Here is a 20948-nt window from a genome sequence, read left to right as displayed (position 1 = left end):
CCCACAGGGCTCTGGTACCCTGCCCTCTAGAGGCCCGCCCACTCTGCTCTCTATATAGCCCTGTCCTCCTGCAGGCCCCGCTCTTGCCTTGCGCTCCCTTCTCCCTGGTGGCCACCTGCTCCAGGCCACGGTGGTGACGAGCGGCCTTCCCAAGCTCTGGTAGGAACTTCACCTCCACTGCCATGGAGGGTCCATGTGGGGATTCTGGGGATGCTTTCCCACAGCAATATGCCTATGGATGGAAGGGCCATTTGGTAGTGCTCTGAGTCCTGAGGGGATGGGGACGAGAGTTGTTATGTTGAAGGAGGCAAACTTCTTTTACTCTTGCAAGTAGTGCTTCCTCTGCCACTGGGAGCTAGAGAGAGTGGTCTACAGTACTGAGAAGTTAAATGCCTTGTGTCTGAGAGATAAGATGGAAACCAGGTCTTCCTGGTTCTGAAGCTGCACCACTGTCCTATATGTAAACTTCAGCCCCATTATGTATTAAGGAGACTGGCCTCAGAATCTTAGCAGCACTTATATAGCACTGTTTCTACAGAAAAAATGCAATCTTCTTTCTGAATAAAAACAAGGGCATTTTTAGATCTTAACTTGTTTCCAAATTAAGGACTGCCTCTGATTAAATATGCGGCTTTTTACATGAGTAATGACAACTCTATACCATTGCTTTTGCCCATTAGAAGTCTGAAATGCTTGCTTTGGGGTGCTGGCTTTTGGTGGGCAAGCTGAAAGGATATTTCATTTCTGAATTTATATTTCATGTGCCTATTCTTTGATGTGTCTCTAATCTACATAGACATAAAATATTTGTACACTTTTTAATTTTAAAACTTCCTCATAAGAAATGCATTCTTTTTACTTAATGATTCTTTATTGTGATTTCTGTTTTGGATTGATCAGTGGGGTAATGAATCTAGATTCGCTATTGTAATCTAGATTAAACACTGTGGCAGAGCAGTAAGATGTGTATGTGCTCTCAGGGCACACATTACTGGATCTGGAAACTGAGTTAACTTTTTAGGGTTTCATGATAATACATGGTGAAACAACTTATTAAATTATAGTCTTATTACAGGTTACATCTTGTAAATTTTTTTAATTTGCTCTCTGTAAGCAAAACATATGCTAGAAGAAAATGGATAAATTATGCTTTGCCTATTCATAATTTATGGAGAAATCTTAAAATTTTGGAGGTATTTTACTTTGATAAGAGTTGCCATATAGAGATTAAATGTGACTGAAATATCATATGGTACTTTTTTTTTTTTTTTTGTCATGAAGCCATTAATTTTGTTTTCTAATCAGGAGAAAGGGAAGGAAGAAATACATCTTTATCCAGCTCCTACTTATGTGCCAGGCACTATGCTTAAGTGATTTAAAAAATATTTCATTTAATTCTCACAATGACCCTTGGACATAGGAAGTATTATTTTATTCCCATTTTATAAATGAAAAAACTGAGGCAAAAAAGAGGTTAAAATAACTTGTTGGGGTAATAGCTAGTAAATAAATATCCAAGGACGGACTTGAATTCAGATCTTCACATGGTATCATTTAATGGAAAAAGATGGAACTTACTCTATTTCTAAAGCTTTTACTTTTATCACAGTCATATACCTCCAAAATTACCAAAATTCTTGTCATTTTCAATGAAACAATTTTACAAATTTGAACTGAAAGGAAAGCAAGGGAAGCAATACATTCAAAGCAACACCTTCTGAAAAGTGGCCTGAGTTGTTCCTTAGATAACCTGACTCCAAGCTATAGAAGAAAAAACAATAAACTAAAAGTTTAGTTAGTTTCCTAACTAAAAAATTAGGAAATCTAAGTTCTATTTCCAGATAATACATACTAAGGATTTATGTGCATGACTTTTACTTCACTTGGCCTCAGTTTCTGCATTATAAACATTTATAAGGTTCACTGGAGAGTGTTTGTCCTGGAATCAGGAAGACTCACCTTTCTGAGTTCAAACCTGGTCAAAGACATATAGCAGTGTGACTCTGAGGCAAGTCATTCATATAAGCCTGTCTGCCTTAGTTCCTTATCTGTAAAATGAGTTTGAGAAGGGAATGGCAAATCATTCCATTATCTTTGCCAAGAAAATCCAAATGAGATCACAAAGAGCTGGACCAAACTGAAAGGACCAAACAACAACAACAAAGTTCTTTTTATCTCTAAAACCTTTTAATTCTGTGGGCCAGATCTATACTGAAGAAAATACCAACTGATCAACATGCATTTCATAAGTCTAGTTGCTAGGCACTGGAGATACACATAAAATCAAGACTTTGCCTGACTTTAAGGAGTTAACAGATGGTATCCCTGTTTATAGATAAGTAAATGTAGGGAAGAGAAATGGGAAGAGAACAAGCATTTATTAAGTGCACAGTATGTTCTAGGCACAATGCTAAGCACTTCTTACAAATATGATTTCATATTATCCTCACAATAACCCTGGGAGGTAGATGCTATTATTATTTCCACTTTTTTTTCTTTTTTTTTTTTTTAAGATTAAGGAAATTAAGATAGAGGTTAAATGACTTGCCCAGGGTCACACAGGGAATGAGTGTCTGGGGATACATTTGAACTTAATTCTTTTTGATTCCAGGTCATGCACTCTATCTAATAAAGGACAATAATAAATAATAAATGAGGACAATAATAGCACATCTCTTAATATTTGTAAACTACTTAGCACAGTTATTGGAATACAGTAGATGCTTAATAAATGCTTTCCCCTTTCCTTTCTAAGTATGATATATATGTTACAAAAATACACAGTGATTGGGGTGGAGCTACCCCATAAATAGGGAAGACAAGAAAGGCCTCTTAAAGGAGGAAGCACTTGAATGCTGCCTTGAAGTGAATAATGGACTCCAAGATGTAGAGGTGAAAAGGGAGAGCATTCCAGGCATGGGGATAGCACCTGCTAAGGCCTGCAGGTAGAAGATAAAAGATAGACTATAGGTACATCAAGTGGTTCATGGGGAAAATACTATGTAAGCAATCTGGAAAAACAAGCTAGACTATGAAATGTTTTAAATGTTAAATAGGACATTGTACTTTATCCTACATGAAAATGGGAAGCCTTTTCTCTTGAGCAGAGGTGCGACCTGATCATACCTGTATTTTAGAAATGTACATACACAGAGGACTGAAAAAGGCAGAGACTAGGCACTGGAAGATCAAATAGGGATTCTAGTACTAGTCTAGGCAGGGGGTGATGAGGACCTAGACCAGAGGTGTCAAACATGTGACTAATAGTAGTCCTGAGTGTTGTCGGAAGCAAATGAAACTATAACTGGAAAATATTTAACAAATAAATAAAAAATATATAACAAGATATAGATAATGTTAACTCATGGTTTTCTAAGTCAATAGGCTGCCTCATGGGCATCTTTATGTATGCTTTTAGTAATCCCAGTTTCTGTTTGATTTTGATACCCCTGACCTTTATGATGGGAATTGCAGCATGAGTAAAGGGAGACAGAGAGAAGAAACATCAGTAATGAAGATGAAACTCAAAAGGCTTAGCAAATGGCTGGAGACTGAGGGTGAAGGGCCATGAAGGGTAGAAGAAAATTGCAAGGCCCTGACCCTAGGTTATGGGGGAAATGGTAGTGCCTTTGATAGAAAAAGAAGTGATGAGGAATCGGCTTATTTTTAGTCAGCAAGTATTTATTAAGTGCTTAGTATGCACTAGGTAATGCACTAAGCCCTAAGGATTAAAAAGAAAGGTAAAAAACCATCTTTGGCTTGGGAGAATTGAAAGAAGTTCTCTTAGACATGCTGAGTGTGAAATTTCAGCGGAATGTACAAGCAAGGACATCAAGGAGGCAGTTGGTATTGGAGCTCAGAATTAGATAGAGAGATCTAGGAGTCATTCATATGGAGATGATAGTCGAATTTATGGGAACATATTAAGTCACAAAGTCCAGACTAGAGCACTGAGTATTATTAGGTGTGAGGATTAAGAAATAATCAGGAGGTAGGAAAGTAGAAACAACAAATAGAGAAACTGAGCTGAAGAGTAAGCACTCATTGCCTCAGAAAATGACTATTAATGAATGCTAATTTTTCAACTCAGCACAAATAAGATTTCCAATCTTTGTTTGTTCTTAATTTCTTTCTTTTTCATTTTGCTATTACTCTTGATATCTAAACTTTCCACTCTAGTCTTTTTCTTTGACTCTTCTGTTCAAGGAGATCCTGTTGGCATAGTACTTCACATTCTGAGTATTGCCACTTTAAATGAAATTATATCCAAATCATCGGAAAACTACATTTCCATTGTTAGTTGATGCAATATTATTCCAAAGAGTCTGCTTGGTTTCTGAGTTCAGAGATTACTTGATGGCAGTTAGGGAAAAAATCATTTACATACCCATAAACAAATGTAAATATTTTTCCCATAAACACACCAAAAAGATATTATTTTTCAACATAGATATGCTAATAAAGAAATCATGATCAGTAATTAAGACATAGCAACCGTGTTTTTATAAACCATGATCTTGAACCATTACTCATTATACAACTTTCATATTTAAGATCGCTATCACAGTTTTTAAGTGAGCTGTTCCTTGAATGAGGTCAGCTGAATTCTCAGGTTATGTTCTTTATATTGTCAACACAAGAATCTCTGAATTGGCTAAAAAAGGGTCTAAAACCTACTTCAATAGGGAGTTTAATTATGATGAGACAATGTTTATCTACAATTGTGAACTCTGCTGATAGTTTAATCTCTGCCTAGTAAAAATAATCATGAGCTTTATCAGGGGAAACAGTTAAAATAGAATATAAAAAGAAAGGACTAAATAAGATGAACGTTTTAAGAAAGATTATTAATTTCAAGCACTATTACAAATACATGAAAGATATATTTCTCAGTACCAATTAATTGTCTCTAATTGTCCAACCAATCAAACAGACCAAATTGTATTCCAAATAAACAATTTAACACACTGTTCAATCTCAACCTCTAACTCTTCTATTCTCATTTTGTTCAATTTGGCTTTAGTAGAAATATATATATCAATTTAGGATCAACTTGGGGACCAAAAAGCCCACACAAAATAGTGAAAAAATGATTCAAATAGAGAAAGCAAAATATTCTTTTTTAAAATAATAATTTGTAAAGCAACACTATTTTCCACTCAACCTCTATTCTGAAGCTACATCATCATATGAAAGTGACACTGGCTTCTCAAAAACTATTCCGGAGTTTAAAAATTTTACTAAATGGTAAAGGTACCAAATGTATGCTGAGCAATAGATTGTATGTCTGCAATCTAATGACTATTTCAGTTAAGTACAGAGAATCATATCACCAAAAGGTGGCTATTTTTCCTTTGACAAAGTTATCTCATGAAAATCCTCTAAAGTGTGGAAAAAGGATCTACACCGATTAAATTGTGTATGTTTGTAAGTACTAAAGTGAAATAATCTTTTATAGTTACATAATGTTGGAAGATTCCCAAGATGGTGAGTGAGTATATGACATTTTTTTTCTTCAGAAAAGTCAGAAGAGGTGTTGTTATGAACTATGAAATTTACCCACAAATAACATAATTTTAAAATATGATAAAGTGACGTGTTAAAAATCCTATTGTTAGGAAATATGGCGAGTTCTAAAAGCTCAATGTTTAGGAAAATGATACACTTAACTACACTTAACATTAAAATCTAATGTTACCCTTAATGCAGTATGGTGCTCTCAATATCTGGAGAGCATATCAAGAAGATTGGCAAGCTCCCTCAGACAGACCTGAGACTACCAATACAATTTGAAAACCTGGAGAAATACTAAGATAGATGTAGTGCTCTTTAGGTATCAACTAGCAATTTTAACTATTACAACACATTTGTTCTATTCAGTGGTATTTGATAGGCTTATAGATATAACTCCTGTTCTCTCTTTTCTGTAGGAAATATAGCTAATATTGATATGGTGCTTCAGCTATATAAGAGCCTGTTAAGAAAATGAATAGGAATAAAGTAGATGGAGTCTGGGTGATTCTTTCTAAAGGTCAAAGTGGCACGGCAGCAACCTCTGAGTCAGAAGGACTCAAGATGAGGCCAAAAACTATTTTGGACAAACCTAACTGTGTGACCTCTCACTTCCCCAGGCAATTTTCTAACAAGTCAAGTTACATATCTGTATTGCTGGAAAAAAGGCGATAGATAGAAAAGAAATCACAAGTTTAGATGGGGAAAAAGCTCTTCTTAATAATCCAGTCTTTTATAATTTTCTTCATTCTAGCCTTATAAGAATCTTTCATAAAACCTCAATAAAACATTTCAATGTTACCAACTACATTTCTCCAAAACCCCCAACTCTTTCAACATAACATTTATAAAACCATGTTAAATTGTAAGAATATTTACTATTGTACAGGTACTTTATTTATATATATATATATATGTGTATGTATATATATATATATATATATATATATATATATATATATATATATATATATATATATATACACACAAACATATATACATATATGTTTGTGTGTGTGTATATCTTACCAAAATGAAATGCCCTTTAAGTTTTACATCCTGTAAACTTTGTGATGCTAAGACTTCTTAAAAGAAGTCATTATTTAAGATTTCTAGTTTGATTGCAATTGTATCTCATCAGCAAAGCAATATTAATATGGATTGAGGCCTTGGAAATGAAAACTCCTACAATACTTAAAAGAGTTCTTAGTGCATTTTAAATATTCAATAAATATCTGTTAACCAATGAATATTAGATGTTTAAAAATGGAATTCTACCAGGTTATAAAAACATAGAAATAGATATATTTCACTATAAAAGGATTTTTCACTATAAAAGGATTCCTTTAATTTTTCACTTTAAACCAGAATTTACAAACAAAGTCATGAGTGAAAAGTTTTTGGAGTAAGTTTAATAGAGTGTTTCATTTCTAATTATTATCATTCCCATTACTGCTGAGGTTTGTTGATTTAAAAGTTTTTATATCTAGTTAGAAGAACTTTGATGAAAGTCATCATTAAGCTCAGCAGGTATCACTTTACCTGGCATTCTGGCAAAGAATGGGAGGGGACAAATGGTGAATTTAGAGGTAAGTTTTTTTGGTAACGTTTAATAGGAAGTAGCAATAGTTACAAGTTCAAAGATAAAATAAATTTATTGAATGTTTGTTGGGCAGTAATACTTATTTTTTTAACCTGCAAAAGGAAGGAGAATGTCCGAGAATATCTTATTATTTATAAAAATCATGGTATTGTTGAACATTATAAAATGCTTTATTCTGTTCTTTTAATAATGGATAAATATTTGATTTAAATGATAAATATTTGGACATAAATTATAATTTTCTTTTAAATGGTGAGAAAGGGAAGAGAATAAGCATTTATATATAGCCTACAATTTGTTAGGTACTGTTAGGTGCTTTAAAAATAAATGCTATTTCATTTGATCCTCACAAAAATCCTGGGAGGGATCCATATTTTATATGTTAAGAAACTGAGGCAGATGGAGGTTAAAATGGTTCATTGCTGGATTTGAACTCAGGCCATCAGTTACTTCTAAGTATGTGCTTGAAAAAGTTTTGCTATATTTTTATCATAGTGGAACAAAAAGCTTTTCCTTGGGAATCACTGTCAGAAATTATAATGTAAATTAATGTAAATATTAAAATCTATAAATATTATAGTTACCATTTTGGAGGAATATATTTGTTGCAAAAGCAAATTATTAAATATTATAATGATTTGTTATTAAATTATTTTATGAAGACAATATTATTCTAGTATTAGTATTGATTGAATTGCTTACTAACATGATGACAAACATTTCTAGAATACCATTTATCAAATGATTTTTTTTAAAGTTCAATTGATGATGTCCCTGAAAAGTTCATTTCCCTTAACATCTGCAAATGCTTCAAGTCTGACTACAAGTTTGCAAATGCAAGTAAATCTGAGAGCTAGGTCCAATGTTTGAATACATTAAACACATTAAAGAGTAAAAAAACAAACAAACAAACATTTGTTTTGTAGAGAAGAAAGAATATTACTTAAGAAAGACATCTATGAATGAAAAAATGGGTTTTAGGGGGAGAGCAAAAGCTGTAGTATTTCTTATACTTTTTTTTTTTTTCTGAAATCATTCATTTATACTAAAGACTTATCATACAATGACAGCAACATGTTTTGTTCTAAATCTTTTGTTTGTAATGATTCTATTTGTATGACAAAAGTCCTTTTTAGTTGTACAGTTATTTACTGTACAGACTGGAGAATAAAAAACGTTTGGGTTTTTCAGCTTAAAGAATGGATTCTCAAGTCTCAGAGGGACTGGAAAATAAAATGTTTTGCAAACTAAAATATTGAATTATCTTCTTATCAAAGCTAGAGCCATCATTACCACACATTGTCCTAAGAGGTGTATTTTAGTTATCTCTTATTTGTAAAACATTCAATTATTTGTCAGGATTTTAGAGACAGACTAATTGCGAGGATGAAATATTTCTGGTTTTCTGCCACCAAATCTACGTGAATCATAAATCTGAATTGGGCTGAGTTAGTTTTATGCCATGAATTTAAGAAAAAGATGTAATAGCAATTCTTTTCATATCCATAAAAACTTCTTGCAAGATTTAGATATATATTTAAATATATTTTTCCATCATACACGTGGCACCTGTACCATTACCTGTTTCTAGTAGGAAATATAAATTTTTCCCTACCAGTTTTTAAGCTCATTTTAAAACTTAACAAAGTGAATCAATGCTTTCACATGTGGGAAAAAAAGGTCTGAGGTCTCATACTAATTTCTTCTAAATTGAACAGCAGCTCAGGAAGGCGTTTTCATTTAATTTATATGATTGAATCGAGTGAATCAGAACCAGACTACAACTCTAAATACTTCCATATGTTAGGAAGGGATCAGATTTTTCCTATAAAGAGATACCATTCAGAACATAGAAAATACCTCCAGTATAATATTTAACTCCTCTCTTCTGCTCTATATGTCATGCTAGAAAAAAATTGGAGAGACTGGCAATAAAGTTGACTACCTTATGAAACTGGGGAGGGCACAATATTTTTGGATCTCCAAAAGCTTCTTAATACTGACATTAAAACCTACTTTTCCTCCAGTCTCTTTGCATAACACCCAGGTTCAGGTGGATGTCAAAGAGTTAGGTATACATACATAATTAGAATCCCAGGGGGGAGGCTCCTTGAACCTTCTCAGTTCTAGAAATGCTATTTATTTTACCCCTCACTGTCATTTTGGTCATTATAATCACCTCTTCATTTATACTCCAATTTCATGGAGAAGAAGAAACACAATTTCAACTGCTATAAAACCGACCATAAAAGTGACATCAAGCAACAATTGATTGATAAACAAGGCTGGCATTGACAATAAGTATAACATAGAGAGATTGGTATACCTTCCCTTCCTCAGTGTTTTGTTGACATGAATTGTGAACTTCTTCTTCTCGTACTAATTTGCCAGGCCATGAAGTTAGTCCTTTGATTTGGCCCCAGACCAAGTCGCCAACATTAAACGTCCTTGGTCTATAATGTATTAACTCATTTGAAGAAGGGGACTCTGGGTTCCTTAGGTCATCTTCACTACTAATGCTTTTAGCGTCCGAAGGGCTAGGCACACACCCATTAATGCTTTTGGCATTAAAATCTCCATTAAAATGGATATAGTCTTTAACTAGAGAACTTTCCAAGCTATTTGAGGAAGTTGGAGATTGCTCCTCCATGACTAGATCTTGCTTTGAAGCACTCAGCAATTCTCCAAACCCCCTGCTCTGTTGAGGCCTATTTCCATTAATATGTGCACATCTTTCCACAGTGTTCTCCAGTCTCTCCTTAAAACTCATCATAGTTCTTTTGTAGTTGTTATACCTGAAGTTTTCTTCCAACATTTTATCCCCTTGACAGTTTCTTTGTGGTAACAGAATTGGATGCTGTTCTCCTGTAAGTAATGGCAGTGTGGAGACATTATTGGGCCTTTCATGACAAGGACTACTATGGATATGGGTTGAGTGATCTAAAAACTCCTCACATTTCCATCTGTTTATCTCTCCACCAGGACTCTGCTCATCTTCCCACAGTTTTTTAGGTGTATTGCAACCTGCTGATTTGAAATATTCAAATCCATCACCCTCGCTTGCATTCTTCCCATGTTCCAGATTTTTGGGGAGGCGAGTCCCTCTTACATTCCTTAGCCTACTGTCATGATCTATGCCACCAATGTTTCTTCCATGAATTACTGCACTGACAGCACTAGAGAGATTTAATGGGTCACCAATTGAGGCAGTGAAGGCACTCATGGCACTCAAAGCTGGAATGGGGCTAATCTGAGTTGTACTGCTAACTGCAGTGGTGATGACAACTTGCATTCCTTTGCTTGCAGCATCTACAACTGCTTTGTAAATTGCATCTACGGAAGCATCACCCTGACCAGTCACATTGAGGCTATCCTTTGCCTGTTGTCCTAGTGTTGGCTCAGTTCTCTGTTGCAACTCGCAAGCTGTATCTTGGAAAGGAGGAAGTGTAGTGTTAGAATTCTCAGGAAGTGCTGTCAGACCACTTTGAGTGCTCATTCTTTTGTTTAGGAGAGCTGCATCTTCCTGCATTCTCACCTTAAAGAAACATACAAAACAAACAGTGAGAGAGAAATAGTGGGGTCTTCATTGAGAGAATACATTTTCACATTTTAATTGATAATAAAGATGTAAAAATGAAGGAAACAGTGATAATAGATTCCTAAAATAATGTAGAAAGCAATAATATTTTATGTTATTACAATAAATAATATAATAATAAATGAGATCAGGTTTATTTTGGGTTTTTTAAAGATGTTAATGTTTTAATTCCTACTGACATCTCAACAGAGATCAACTTTGAGGGAAATAAATACAAAATGTTTTTGTGATTGTTCTAAAAACTATTATATACTTTTTGATTAAGGATTTTTAGAGGGAAAGAACAAAGGCAGCACTGTTCAAATTCAAATTCAAAAACAGAAGAGGAAATTTTAAACAAATGTTAATTCACTAAAATGCTAGGTTGGTTGAATTTTTTTAAAATAGTGAAACATCACTATTCCCCTATTGCTGGCAATTCTAAGGTCTTCAGATAAAAATAACATGAAATACACATCACAATATTCCCAACTATTCTGGTAAGAGCTGACAAATTGTGTGAAAGTATGTGAGTCATTCTGTATTATCACAGATTTATTGTGATCAATTTCTTGTGCTGTTAAGAAGTTATAAGGAAAGCATAAGAAAAGATAAGTTTTTCCAAAAATCTTTATTTAAAAAAAAAAATCAGATCAAGAACCTGATTTTTACTTGGAAGACTTAGAAAAAACAACTAATAATCCAATTCATACAAAACTTTTTTATCACTTAATTCAAAACTTTTCTCTTCATTTCCCCCTAAAGCTGATGCTCCCTCAAGCACAAAACAATAAAATTTTCCTGTTTTGCTTTATGGGCAAGAAACCTAAATTACTAGTTGGTGTAGAGAACTAGTTAATGCAGAATTTGGAGAACAATCTTAAAGCTGTTAGGGAAGGAGGGAAGGAGGGAAGGTTAAGGATATTTTTCCAATTTTATATCCATAATGGATGATTCCTCTGTGAGTTTAGATTTCTTGTTCTCTTCCATAATATAGAAAAGAATCAAACTGAAATATTTGTAAATTGTGATTTTTGAGTGGCTTATTTTTAACTACAATGCAATTGTTCATTATATTGCATATTTCCAAATATTTTGATTTTACTTTTTTGAATGTCAATATTATTTACTTTGATTACAAATATTTCTTTATTATCATACTTTATAATTGTATATCAGCATCTCATTATAGTTTCTAACAGAGCAATTATTTTAATAAAAGGAAATAACACATTTAATTGTTTAATCACAAACATTATTTCTTATTAAAATTATCAAGGAAGGAAAGGCAGCAGAATCCAGTTTAGACTATGGGCCTTGGAATTCAAGACCTTAGCTCTGCTATTCACTGGACTTTGAGGAAATCATTTAACCATGCTGAATTTCTTTTTGGCTTGGTAAAATGAGGACATATACATGACCATAGACATATACATATAAAATGAGGATATACATGGCCTGTTCTCAGAGATATTTAGGAAAGGACTTTGTGATTTGAAAAATCCTGTAAAATCTGGGTTAAAGAATTTTACTGCTGCTACTACGATTACTACTCTTACTGCTAAACCTCTGCATCCCTCCTCATCTGCCCACCCCACTCCACCAACTACACTATACTACTATTGTTATCAAATAACTAGAAAGCAACTATAAGGTACCTGAAAGTTTTGAAACAGACAAGCCATAGGATTTGAGCTGTTGCCTGAACCAGGAAGTGTGGGTTGTCCTTGAAATGTCTGAAGATTCTGGTAGCCATGGAGAAGTTGCTGCTGTTGCTGATTTGAAGGAAACATTTGATTGCTGTTTAATAGTGACTGTAGATGAGTCAGTTGATGGTTATTCAAAGTATTGTTTATTGATGACATGTCACCTGTAGTTTCAAAAACACAAAGATGTAAGTCAAACGTGATTTATGGAAAAATTCTTAAGTTTATGTTTGCGACCAGAGCCATTCCTGAATCAAATACTAAATGCTGGAATTACACAGGTAATCAATTTTTTTGCCCCCTCTCAACTCTCAGAAAGATATAAGGGATGATTGCACATGATATTCACATCTTATAGGCACTACTTTAGATCACCCTTTCTTTTAATCTTACATTTGATCAAAACTTGTAAAAATTTGGAGGAATTTTTAAAACTTCCTCAAATTTTTGGATGTTGTATTTAAAAGTTTTTAAAAAAATATAAAAACATTAAACTGCTTTTCAATTTAACTATGAAAACATTAAGCTACATGTCAATTTGTGCTCACATGAAAATGTACTTGTGCTTATCAATGTTTTGCTTATCAAGTTCATCGGTAAAGCCCCAATCTTTAATTGATGCCAAACAAAATCAAACAATTTAGAAATCTGTATTTTTAGTAGGAAAATTAAAAAAAAAGTTATTTAGAATTTTTTTTAAGGTGAGCTAGCATCACAGTAGGGAAAAGCTTTTCTTTATGATTATATTTTAAAATTAGTTATTATGTAATCAGGCGGGAATTATTTAGTAAGTATATTTTATATATATATATATATATATATATATATATATATATTTCCCCCCCCCCCACGAGGCTGGGGTTAAGTGACTTGCCCAGGGTCACACAGCTAGGACGTGTTAAGTGTTTGAGACTAGATTTGAACTCGGTCCTCCTGAATTCAAGGCTGGTGCTCTATCCACTGCACCACCTAGCTGCCCCAGTAAGTAAATTTTATTTACTTTTAATTTATGGAATAAAACAAGCATTTCCATAATACAGTATAATAAAAAAAGAAGACTGCACATTAAATTGCTAATCTATTTTAAAACTTACTTTAAATACCCCAAATTAACCTAACTTGAAATTGATTGAGGTCAAGATTTTAAGAATTTTCCTACAGCTTGGAAAATGGTGATTTTAACTGAGCTTGGTAGCATATGCTTTTAAGCTTAGTTACTGGGGACACTGAGAGTGATAGGTTGGGGAGGATAACAGTACCAAGTTGAAAATGGAATAGGTCAAGCTGCAATGCTGATCAGTAAACAGGACTTCTACCTTGGATATGATAGGACATCCAATCTTTAAAATAGTGACTCTGTAATGCTTTTTTTTTTTTTTTTTTTTTAGCTTATTCAACAAGTAGATTCAATGAATCTGATTTCAAAGTCAAAAACAGAATTATGATTAAATGCAAATTGCTTATCTAGAAATCTGAAACTGCTAATACTTCTTTTTGTTTTGAGGGATATATCTACATGAATCATTAAAAAAACGACATGGAAAAGAAAAATCTTTGAAGAAAGCTAGTGGCAGCATCTATTGAGGCAGTTAGTTACCTTGAACTTGTGCAAGTGTGTAATTTGGGTGCTTTATATGTGATTTTGCAGGCTGTATACTTAATTTTTACTTATTTTATGTTCCTTTGGGAGAGATGCCTTCAAACTATCCCAGTTTAAAATGCAGGACTCGTACTAACCCTGTGATGCCACAATAAATACAAGCAAAATCAAGGACTGTTAAAATGCATCTGTGTTTTAGTATTTGAAAACAATAGTTATATGACTATTGATTCTTGGTTGGTTTATATTTAGGTGGTATCAAAATTATTAGACAAAAGAAAATAAATTCAAAAATGATATTTAAATATTGCTGGAATTAGGGAGGGGAAAAAGTAATTTTAAAATGTGGTTACACTTGCGTGTTTTAGTTTTTAGTCTGTAAGCTATCTGTGACAAAACAAAAACATGACTTATACTAGGTGTGACAAAATGGAGTTTTTAAAAAGGATAAATTAGAATTAAAAATGTCTTTTGTAAAAATCTGTGAAAACATTTAACTTACCAAGCAGACCTGTCCCCAGTAGAGGGTTAAGTAGCTGTGGCACCACAGAGTTACTGTTGAGTTTAGTTGGACCAGGTGTATTCCCAGCATTATTAGATATGTTCAGCAATGTTTCTGCCATTGACACCACTGCTGTCCCACCAAGTGTTGAGACAGTCAGTGCTGCCACTGCTGATGATGTAGTGGTTGTGGTAGTGGTTGCCTGGGAGGAGGTTGCTATGGAAACCTCTGGATGATTAGCGGTGTTGCCCGATGCTGAGTTCAGGACACCTCCCAACAGCTGGGGATTCAAGGCCATTAATCCTGAGGCCCCAGTGACAGCGGGGAGGAGCAGGGGGTTAGAAGTAGTGTCACTGCCTGAAAAGCTTGATAAAGGGTTCCCCAGGGGGTTGGTTAAAAGGGTCTCAGCTCTGTTGCTGTCTGACTGACTGCTTGGCAAATGGTCTGGTGGGGTTGTCATCTGGGTTAATGAGGGTAAAGGGTTATTTTGCTGTTGCAACAGATCTGAGATGGTCAAATTGAAAGATGGCAGGGGAAGCATGGCAGCTGCTTGGGCTTGGTTCTGAAGCAGGGCAGCTAAGAGCTGAAAATGAACAGGTTGCAATACCTGCCCGTCCACGTCAGCGGAGAGAAAAGCTAAAGCAGCGTTTACATTCGGGTTGAGAAAACCTAAAGGGTTGAGGTTGACCTCAGACTTGCCTTCTCCTGCTGAAGGCTGCAGGATATTTAATAGATTCTGGTTTAGGAGATGCTGCTGATTCACTGGAAGAGAGATAGGTAGAGAACTGAGGAGGCTGGGGTTCAAAGGGTGCGGAAGATTGTTGTTTGAAGGGCTGTTTTGTGGAAAATGAAGTGCATGCTCCTGGCCAACAAAAGGAAAATCGCCCCCAATGGGCAGCTGACTCTGCAACGGGGTTCCTGCAGCAGTGGTAACTATCACACCGTCCTGAAGAACAGATGTTGTCTTTGTGATGGCGGGTTGGTTGGTGCCAGCTATGGCTATGGACGATGATGGTCCTGAACCTCCTAAAATACAAAACCAATCAAAATTAGTTATGACTATTAAAGGAGAAGGGACAATAAGGCTTATGCATGAGAACCATCTCTAATAATCCAGTGTAGTAAAATCTCATCAATGTGAACTCTGTAATGATGACAATAAGGTTACTTTTGCTCTTTGAAACTATTCAAAGGGCACATCTTAAAGGACTTTTCACATTAAGATTGCTAATTTCAAGCATATTTTATGAAAAGGCAGAATTTTGTTAGCATTCTAAATTACCATGTATATTTGGATATAACATGATTTAATTTCTTAACGAATACATCAGGTGTTTTGTTTTTTTTTCCCTTCCCAGTAGCTAAGTAGTTTATCTGATAGGTTCAGGCAAACTTGTGAAAAGCTGTGCATTTGTTATTTAACTTTGACACTAAAAGGAGTATGAAAGAAGGAAGAATGTCTCACAAAATTTTAACATGCATTTTCCCCCTTTGATTTTGTTACAATATGTCTATCTTATGCCCCCTGAACCCATATCCCATCTTCAATTTTTATTAATTAGTAGGAAAGTTTTAGTTGGATAGGAAAGGGTCATGCATCTGATATTGTGAATCAGAAAATAGCATATTTTTTTCTAACATTCTTTAGATGCTAAAATAGTTTCAAATAAATTATTTCAAACTTCTGTCTCCTGAATTTATTCCATTTATTTAATTAGATTATTGCTAAAAATATTTTTTAGGAAAATTGGGCTGACAAAATGACAGATTTAAGTAATTCAAACTGGCTTACCTTAAAAACTCAGATTTAATGGAGTTTACTATATATCCTTTATTATCTTAATAAATACTTATTGATTAGTTATATAGGTGTTAAAGTAATGCTAGTGACTTCATATTTTAAACTAAAAAGTTGCTTTGAATAATTATAAATATAATTTCATAAGCATTACAGTAAAACATGTTGTACTAATCTTCTAAAGAGTCATCCATAAAAGCCCTGTATTTTCCATAATTTAAATACCATAGATAAAACAAACACATAACAGTTGTTATGTGTTTATTTTAAGTAAGTTTATATATTTTTTCCATTGAATTATAACCTAAACCTCAGTATTTTTAAATTATATTGTTTGGTTACTTCTGTTTTCAAAAGAAGAATAAGGTTGAGCAAATATTAAACAGATTAAAATATTTGTTGTGTCTTAAAGGGTCAATAAAAATGGATAATTCAAGAGTATATATATATATATTTGTTGTTGTTGTTCAAGGACTTAGGAAACAGTGGCAAAGAACAGGGATACCCAAAGTGTTTTTTACAAAAGGACTCTAGAGGAAACAAGGCAGGGAAAGACATTAAATTCACAAGTAATAATGAGGTTTTTTTTAAAGTACAAAGTAGATGACTTTAAAAAAGGAAAATAATCTTTCCCACACATATATACATATTTCTGAATTATTAAATCAAGTAATTCTAGTCACACTGGGCATTTTTCAGAGAACCACTGAATGCTGGCATGTGTTTAGAGTTCCTTAAACATTAATTTTGACTTATTAAAGAATAAACATTTAAAACATTTATTGTACATTAAAGTTTACTATGTCTTTAATAAATATGCATTCCCCAACACTGCATTTGGAAATCATCTTTTAAAATGAGACAATAAAATCATTTATTGGCAGTTATTTTTATATGTCCTAAAATAATTTTTAAATTTACACAGTGCCTTTATTTTAAAGTTAAAAAAAAAACCCACAGTGATTCAAGTATTTGGATAAAGTTTTATCTATGAAGATTTTTCACAAAGGTTATTTTATTCATCTTTTATTTGATACCAACAAACCACCATATTTAGGATTCCAGGGAGAAGCAATTTTTCATACTACTTAGAAAATTTTCCAGCCAAAACTACTAAAGGAATGAGATTAGGGGAAATATAATCACTGAGGCAGATTTCTGTCTTATATTTACTGATGTCATAAGTCTTAAATATTTACATATCTCACCTGCTCATTTAGCGGATCACTTACAGTCATTAAGTAATGGGGTACAGTAGTTGAGTCAAATATATTTCATAGTACCATTTATGCAAATACTTTTTAAGGTAATTTATCTTTTCAAAAATTTCATCGTCTAATTGAAAGTAATTTATACTAGTCTGCAAACATGTTTTCTTTACCTTTAATCTGGCCACTATCATTACTTAAAATTATTTTCCTATCTATGACTGTAGGGGCAGCCAGGCAGCACAGTGGATAGAGCACTAAGTCAAGAAGACCTGAATTCAAATCTGCTCTGAGACATTTACTAGCTGTGTGACCCTGGGCAAGTTACTTAATTCTGCTTGCCTCAGTTTCTTTATTTGGAGAAGGAAATGGCAAACCACTCCAGAATTTTTGTGAAGAAAGAAAGACCCCAAGCAGGGTCATGAAGACCTGGATATAACTGACAAATTACTGAATCACAACCACAATATCCCCACCTTTATAATACTTAAGTTACTGCTAATGGATATGAAGGATAATACATTCATTTGAAGGGCTGCCATGGAGAGGAGGAATTGGACATATTGTTTATCCCAAAGGAACAGTGAGTGAGAGATGCAAAGAAGTTCACAAGGGCTTATTAGCAGAAAACTCCTAAATGGGGTCTCAAAGAGTTAGACACTAAGGAAAAAAAAAGAATAACAGGAGGCAACCAACAGCTCAATTTTCATCCTTAGCTTGTCACAATGCTGATCTTGAAGTTTTCATGAAATTTGCTCTCTCCGGGTTGTTCTCCTATATTCCTGGCTGCTATTATTCTGCTTATTTTCTGAATTTTACTCTAGGTACCATGCTCTAACTTTGGGTGCACTGCAAAGTTCGCATATGGGCCCTCTCCTTTTTTAGAACTCCACTTGGTGATCTCATTAGTTCCCTTGGCTTAAATTATCAATTTTATGCAGATGGTTCTCCTATTTACTTATCTAGCCCTAAAGATTTAGCCCTCCTGACTCCCTGTCTTACATCTCTAATGAGAAGGCCTCAAAATCTCACCATACCCAAAACAGCAGAATTCACTCTTTCCTCCAAACCCTTCTGTAACCCCAGCAGGAGTCCTCCTCAATTCCTCATTCTAGAGACAATCTGATACGTCTCCTTTTTACTTTCATACATTTCTCCATCCTGCCTGCTGCAGGCCTGTCATCACCTACTCTACTGCAATCACCTTCTGATTGGTCTCCCTTCCTTGAGAATCTCTTCAACCCAGTCCAGATTCTAGGCAGTTGTCAAAGTGATTTTTCCACAGGTCTGACCATGTTACTCCTGTATTAAATGTTTCTGTGGCTCCTCCATTACTCCCAGAATTAAATATAAAATCCTATTCGGCTTTCAAAAAGCACTTCATTAAGGGCAACTCAATGGCTCAGTACATAGAGCAGCTCCTCTGGAGTGGAGAGGACTTGAATTAAAATTGGGCCTCTGACACTTAACACTTCCTAGCTGTATGGCAGTAGGCAGTCACTTAATTCCAATTACCTTGCAAATAAAAAAAGGGCCCTTCATATTGTCACCCTTTTCTACCTTTCTTGTACCTTATATCCTTCTGCAATTGTATATTCTACAATATAGTTAACATTAGCAGTTCCTCAAACACAGCATTCCATGACTTTGCAGTGGTTGGCTGGAAAGTCCTGGGTTCTTTAATCTTGCATCCTGGTTTCCCTAGGGACATTCTACAAGAGGTGTTCTTGATGCCAGACATATTCCTCCTATTCCCCACTTGTTTACATGGTTCCTCCTCTTACCCCACACCCCACCCCGTGGTGCAATAGTAAGTACTTAATACTTTTTGACCGACTGACTTGAATGGGTCAGAGCTGATTCAACCCACTATAATTATAAATCACTAAGGACGTCTCATTCCTATCTTTTGTGATTTCACTAATTTTGATAAAGCTTACTCTAAATGCTGATGACAAAGGCAGCTAGATGGTGCAGTGGATTGATCATCAGCCCTGAAATCAGGACGACCTGAGTTCAAATGTGACCCCAGACATTTAACACTTCCTAGCTCTGTGACTCTGGGCAAGTCACATAATCCCAACTGCCTCTGCAAAAAAAGTAAAAAAAAAAAAAAAAAAAAAAAAAAAGTTAAAAAAAAAAACCTCCAAAAAACAGTGGTGACAAAAGGGGTTTTATTGCTACTAATTAATTGGCTTATCTGAATTTCATATCAGTGTTGGAGAAAATGATATTTAACTCTCCTGTAAAGCCAGGAAAATGAATGGTTAGAAAATCATAAAAGAGAAAAATCTGGGTTTTAAGAGAATGTTTTACAAAGCTCAAAACAAAACACAGAGATAAGTTCAACTGGTGAATCATCCACTTGTGAATTCCTGAAACCACTTATTCATCATTACCATCAGTTTAACAAAAAATGTATTAATTAGAATGAATTTTAATAACTACATACAATTAATGGTTGGGTATTTTTTTCATCAAATTTATTTTGAACTGCCACTTTATGGAGAGATTGTTTCTTTTTGAACATTTTCATTTGATGTTACAATTTTTTTTTTAAGATCATGGTCTGGTATAGCTAAATAGTCTTTTCATTCTATGTTTTAGAAAACTTTTTTGTATAGTATCTAATCTTTAGAGATGGCTGCTATTTACTTGATGCAAATTAATTAATATATACTTAGGAATTGGAAAAGGTAAGATTTTAACTGGACACATAAGGGAAGCCAGAGAGATCAGTAGTTGGAGCAAAAGAGGGAGAGTATTTTCGAATTTCTCCTCCACTCAGGGTTCTAACTGATAAGTGTAATTTCAGTGTCTTTCTTGTCAATTTTTCCTATTTATCCTGTATTTTTATATACCTATATCTATACATATTTATATGTCCTATATAGGTTTCTCATATATATATATATATATATATACATACATATATATGCATATATATAGTTAGATAGTCTACATCTATTATATAACCTCTATAAAATTCTAACTTCACTTTGATTGACATTTGTTTTCAGGTTGTATCCCTTATTAGATTATAAGTTTGAGAGCATGGACTGTCTTTTGCTTCTTTGTGTCCCTAGTGCTTAGCATAGTACCTCACATATGCAAGGAACTTAATAAATTTTTTGATAGAATTTGCATAAATAATTCTTGTGACTGTTCTTCCAGTGGAAGTTATACCCCCCTTTTCTATTTAACTTCCTTGGACCTCAAACTCTATCAATCAGTTAATAATCTATAGGCAAAGAAATACACCTTAACTCATAGTTATTGTATCTATTTTATAAGTATAGATTTTTTAACAATACTGTATGAGGACATATTCTGATGAAAGTGGTATCTTTGACAATTAGAAGATCCAATTCAGTTCCAATTGATCAATGATGGACAGAATTGGCTACACCCAGAGTAGGAACACTGGGAAATGAATGTGGACT

The 20948-nt window shown here is 34.0% G+C and overlaps 1 protein-coding gene across 24 annotated transcripts in view; it reads right to left on the bottom strand.

Moving 5' to 3' along the window:
• The window catches only part of MBD5 (methyl-CpG binding domain protein 5), a 395786-nt gene that overhangs the window by 21958 nt on the left and 352880 nt on the right, over nucleotides 1-20948 (bottom strand). For 23 of the 24 annotated variants that reach the window (XM_074302158.1, XM_074302143.1, XM_074302145.1 and 20 more), the window contains 3 exons: nucleotides 14500-15525; nucleotides 12350-12561; nucleotides 9441-10649 (listed from right to left, as the gene is read on the bottom strand). In XM_074302158.1, the coding sequence (XP_074158259.1) occupies nucleotides 9441-10649; nucleotides 12350-12561; nucleotides 14500-15525 (2447 nt within the window). The remainder of the gene's footprint in view (nucleotides 1-9440; nucleotides 10650-12349; nucleotides 12562-14499; nucleotides 15526-20948) is intronic. The other variant, XM_074302159.1, reaches the window with a different exon arrangement.

Source organism: Sminthopsis crassicaudata, chromosome 3, assembly GCF_048593235.1.
Source record: "Sminthopsis crassicaudata isolate SCR6 chromosome 3, ASM4859323v1, whole genome shotgun sequence".
NCBI classification, from domain to species: Eukaryota; Metazoa; Chordata; class Mammalia; order Dasyuromorphia; family Dasyuridae; genus Sminthopsis; species Sminthopsis crassicaudata.
This window is presented reverse-complemented; position numbering and strand designations above follow the sequence as displayed.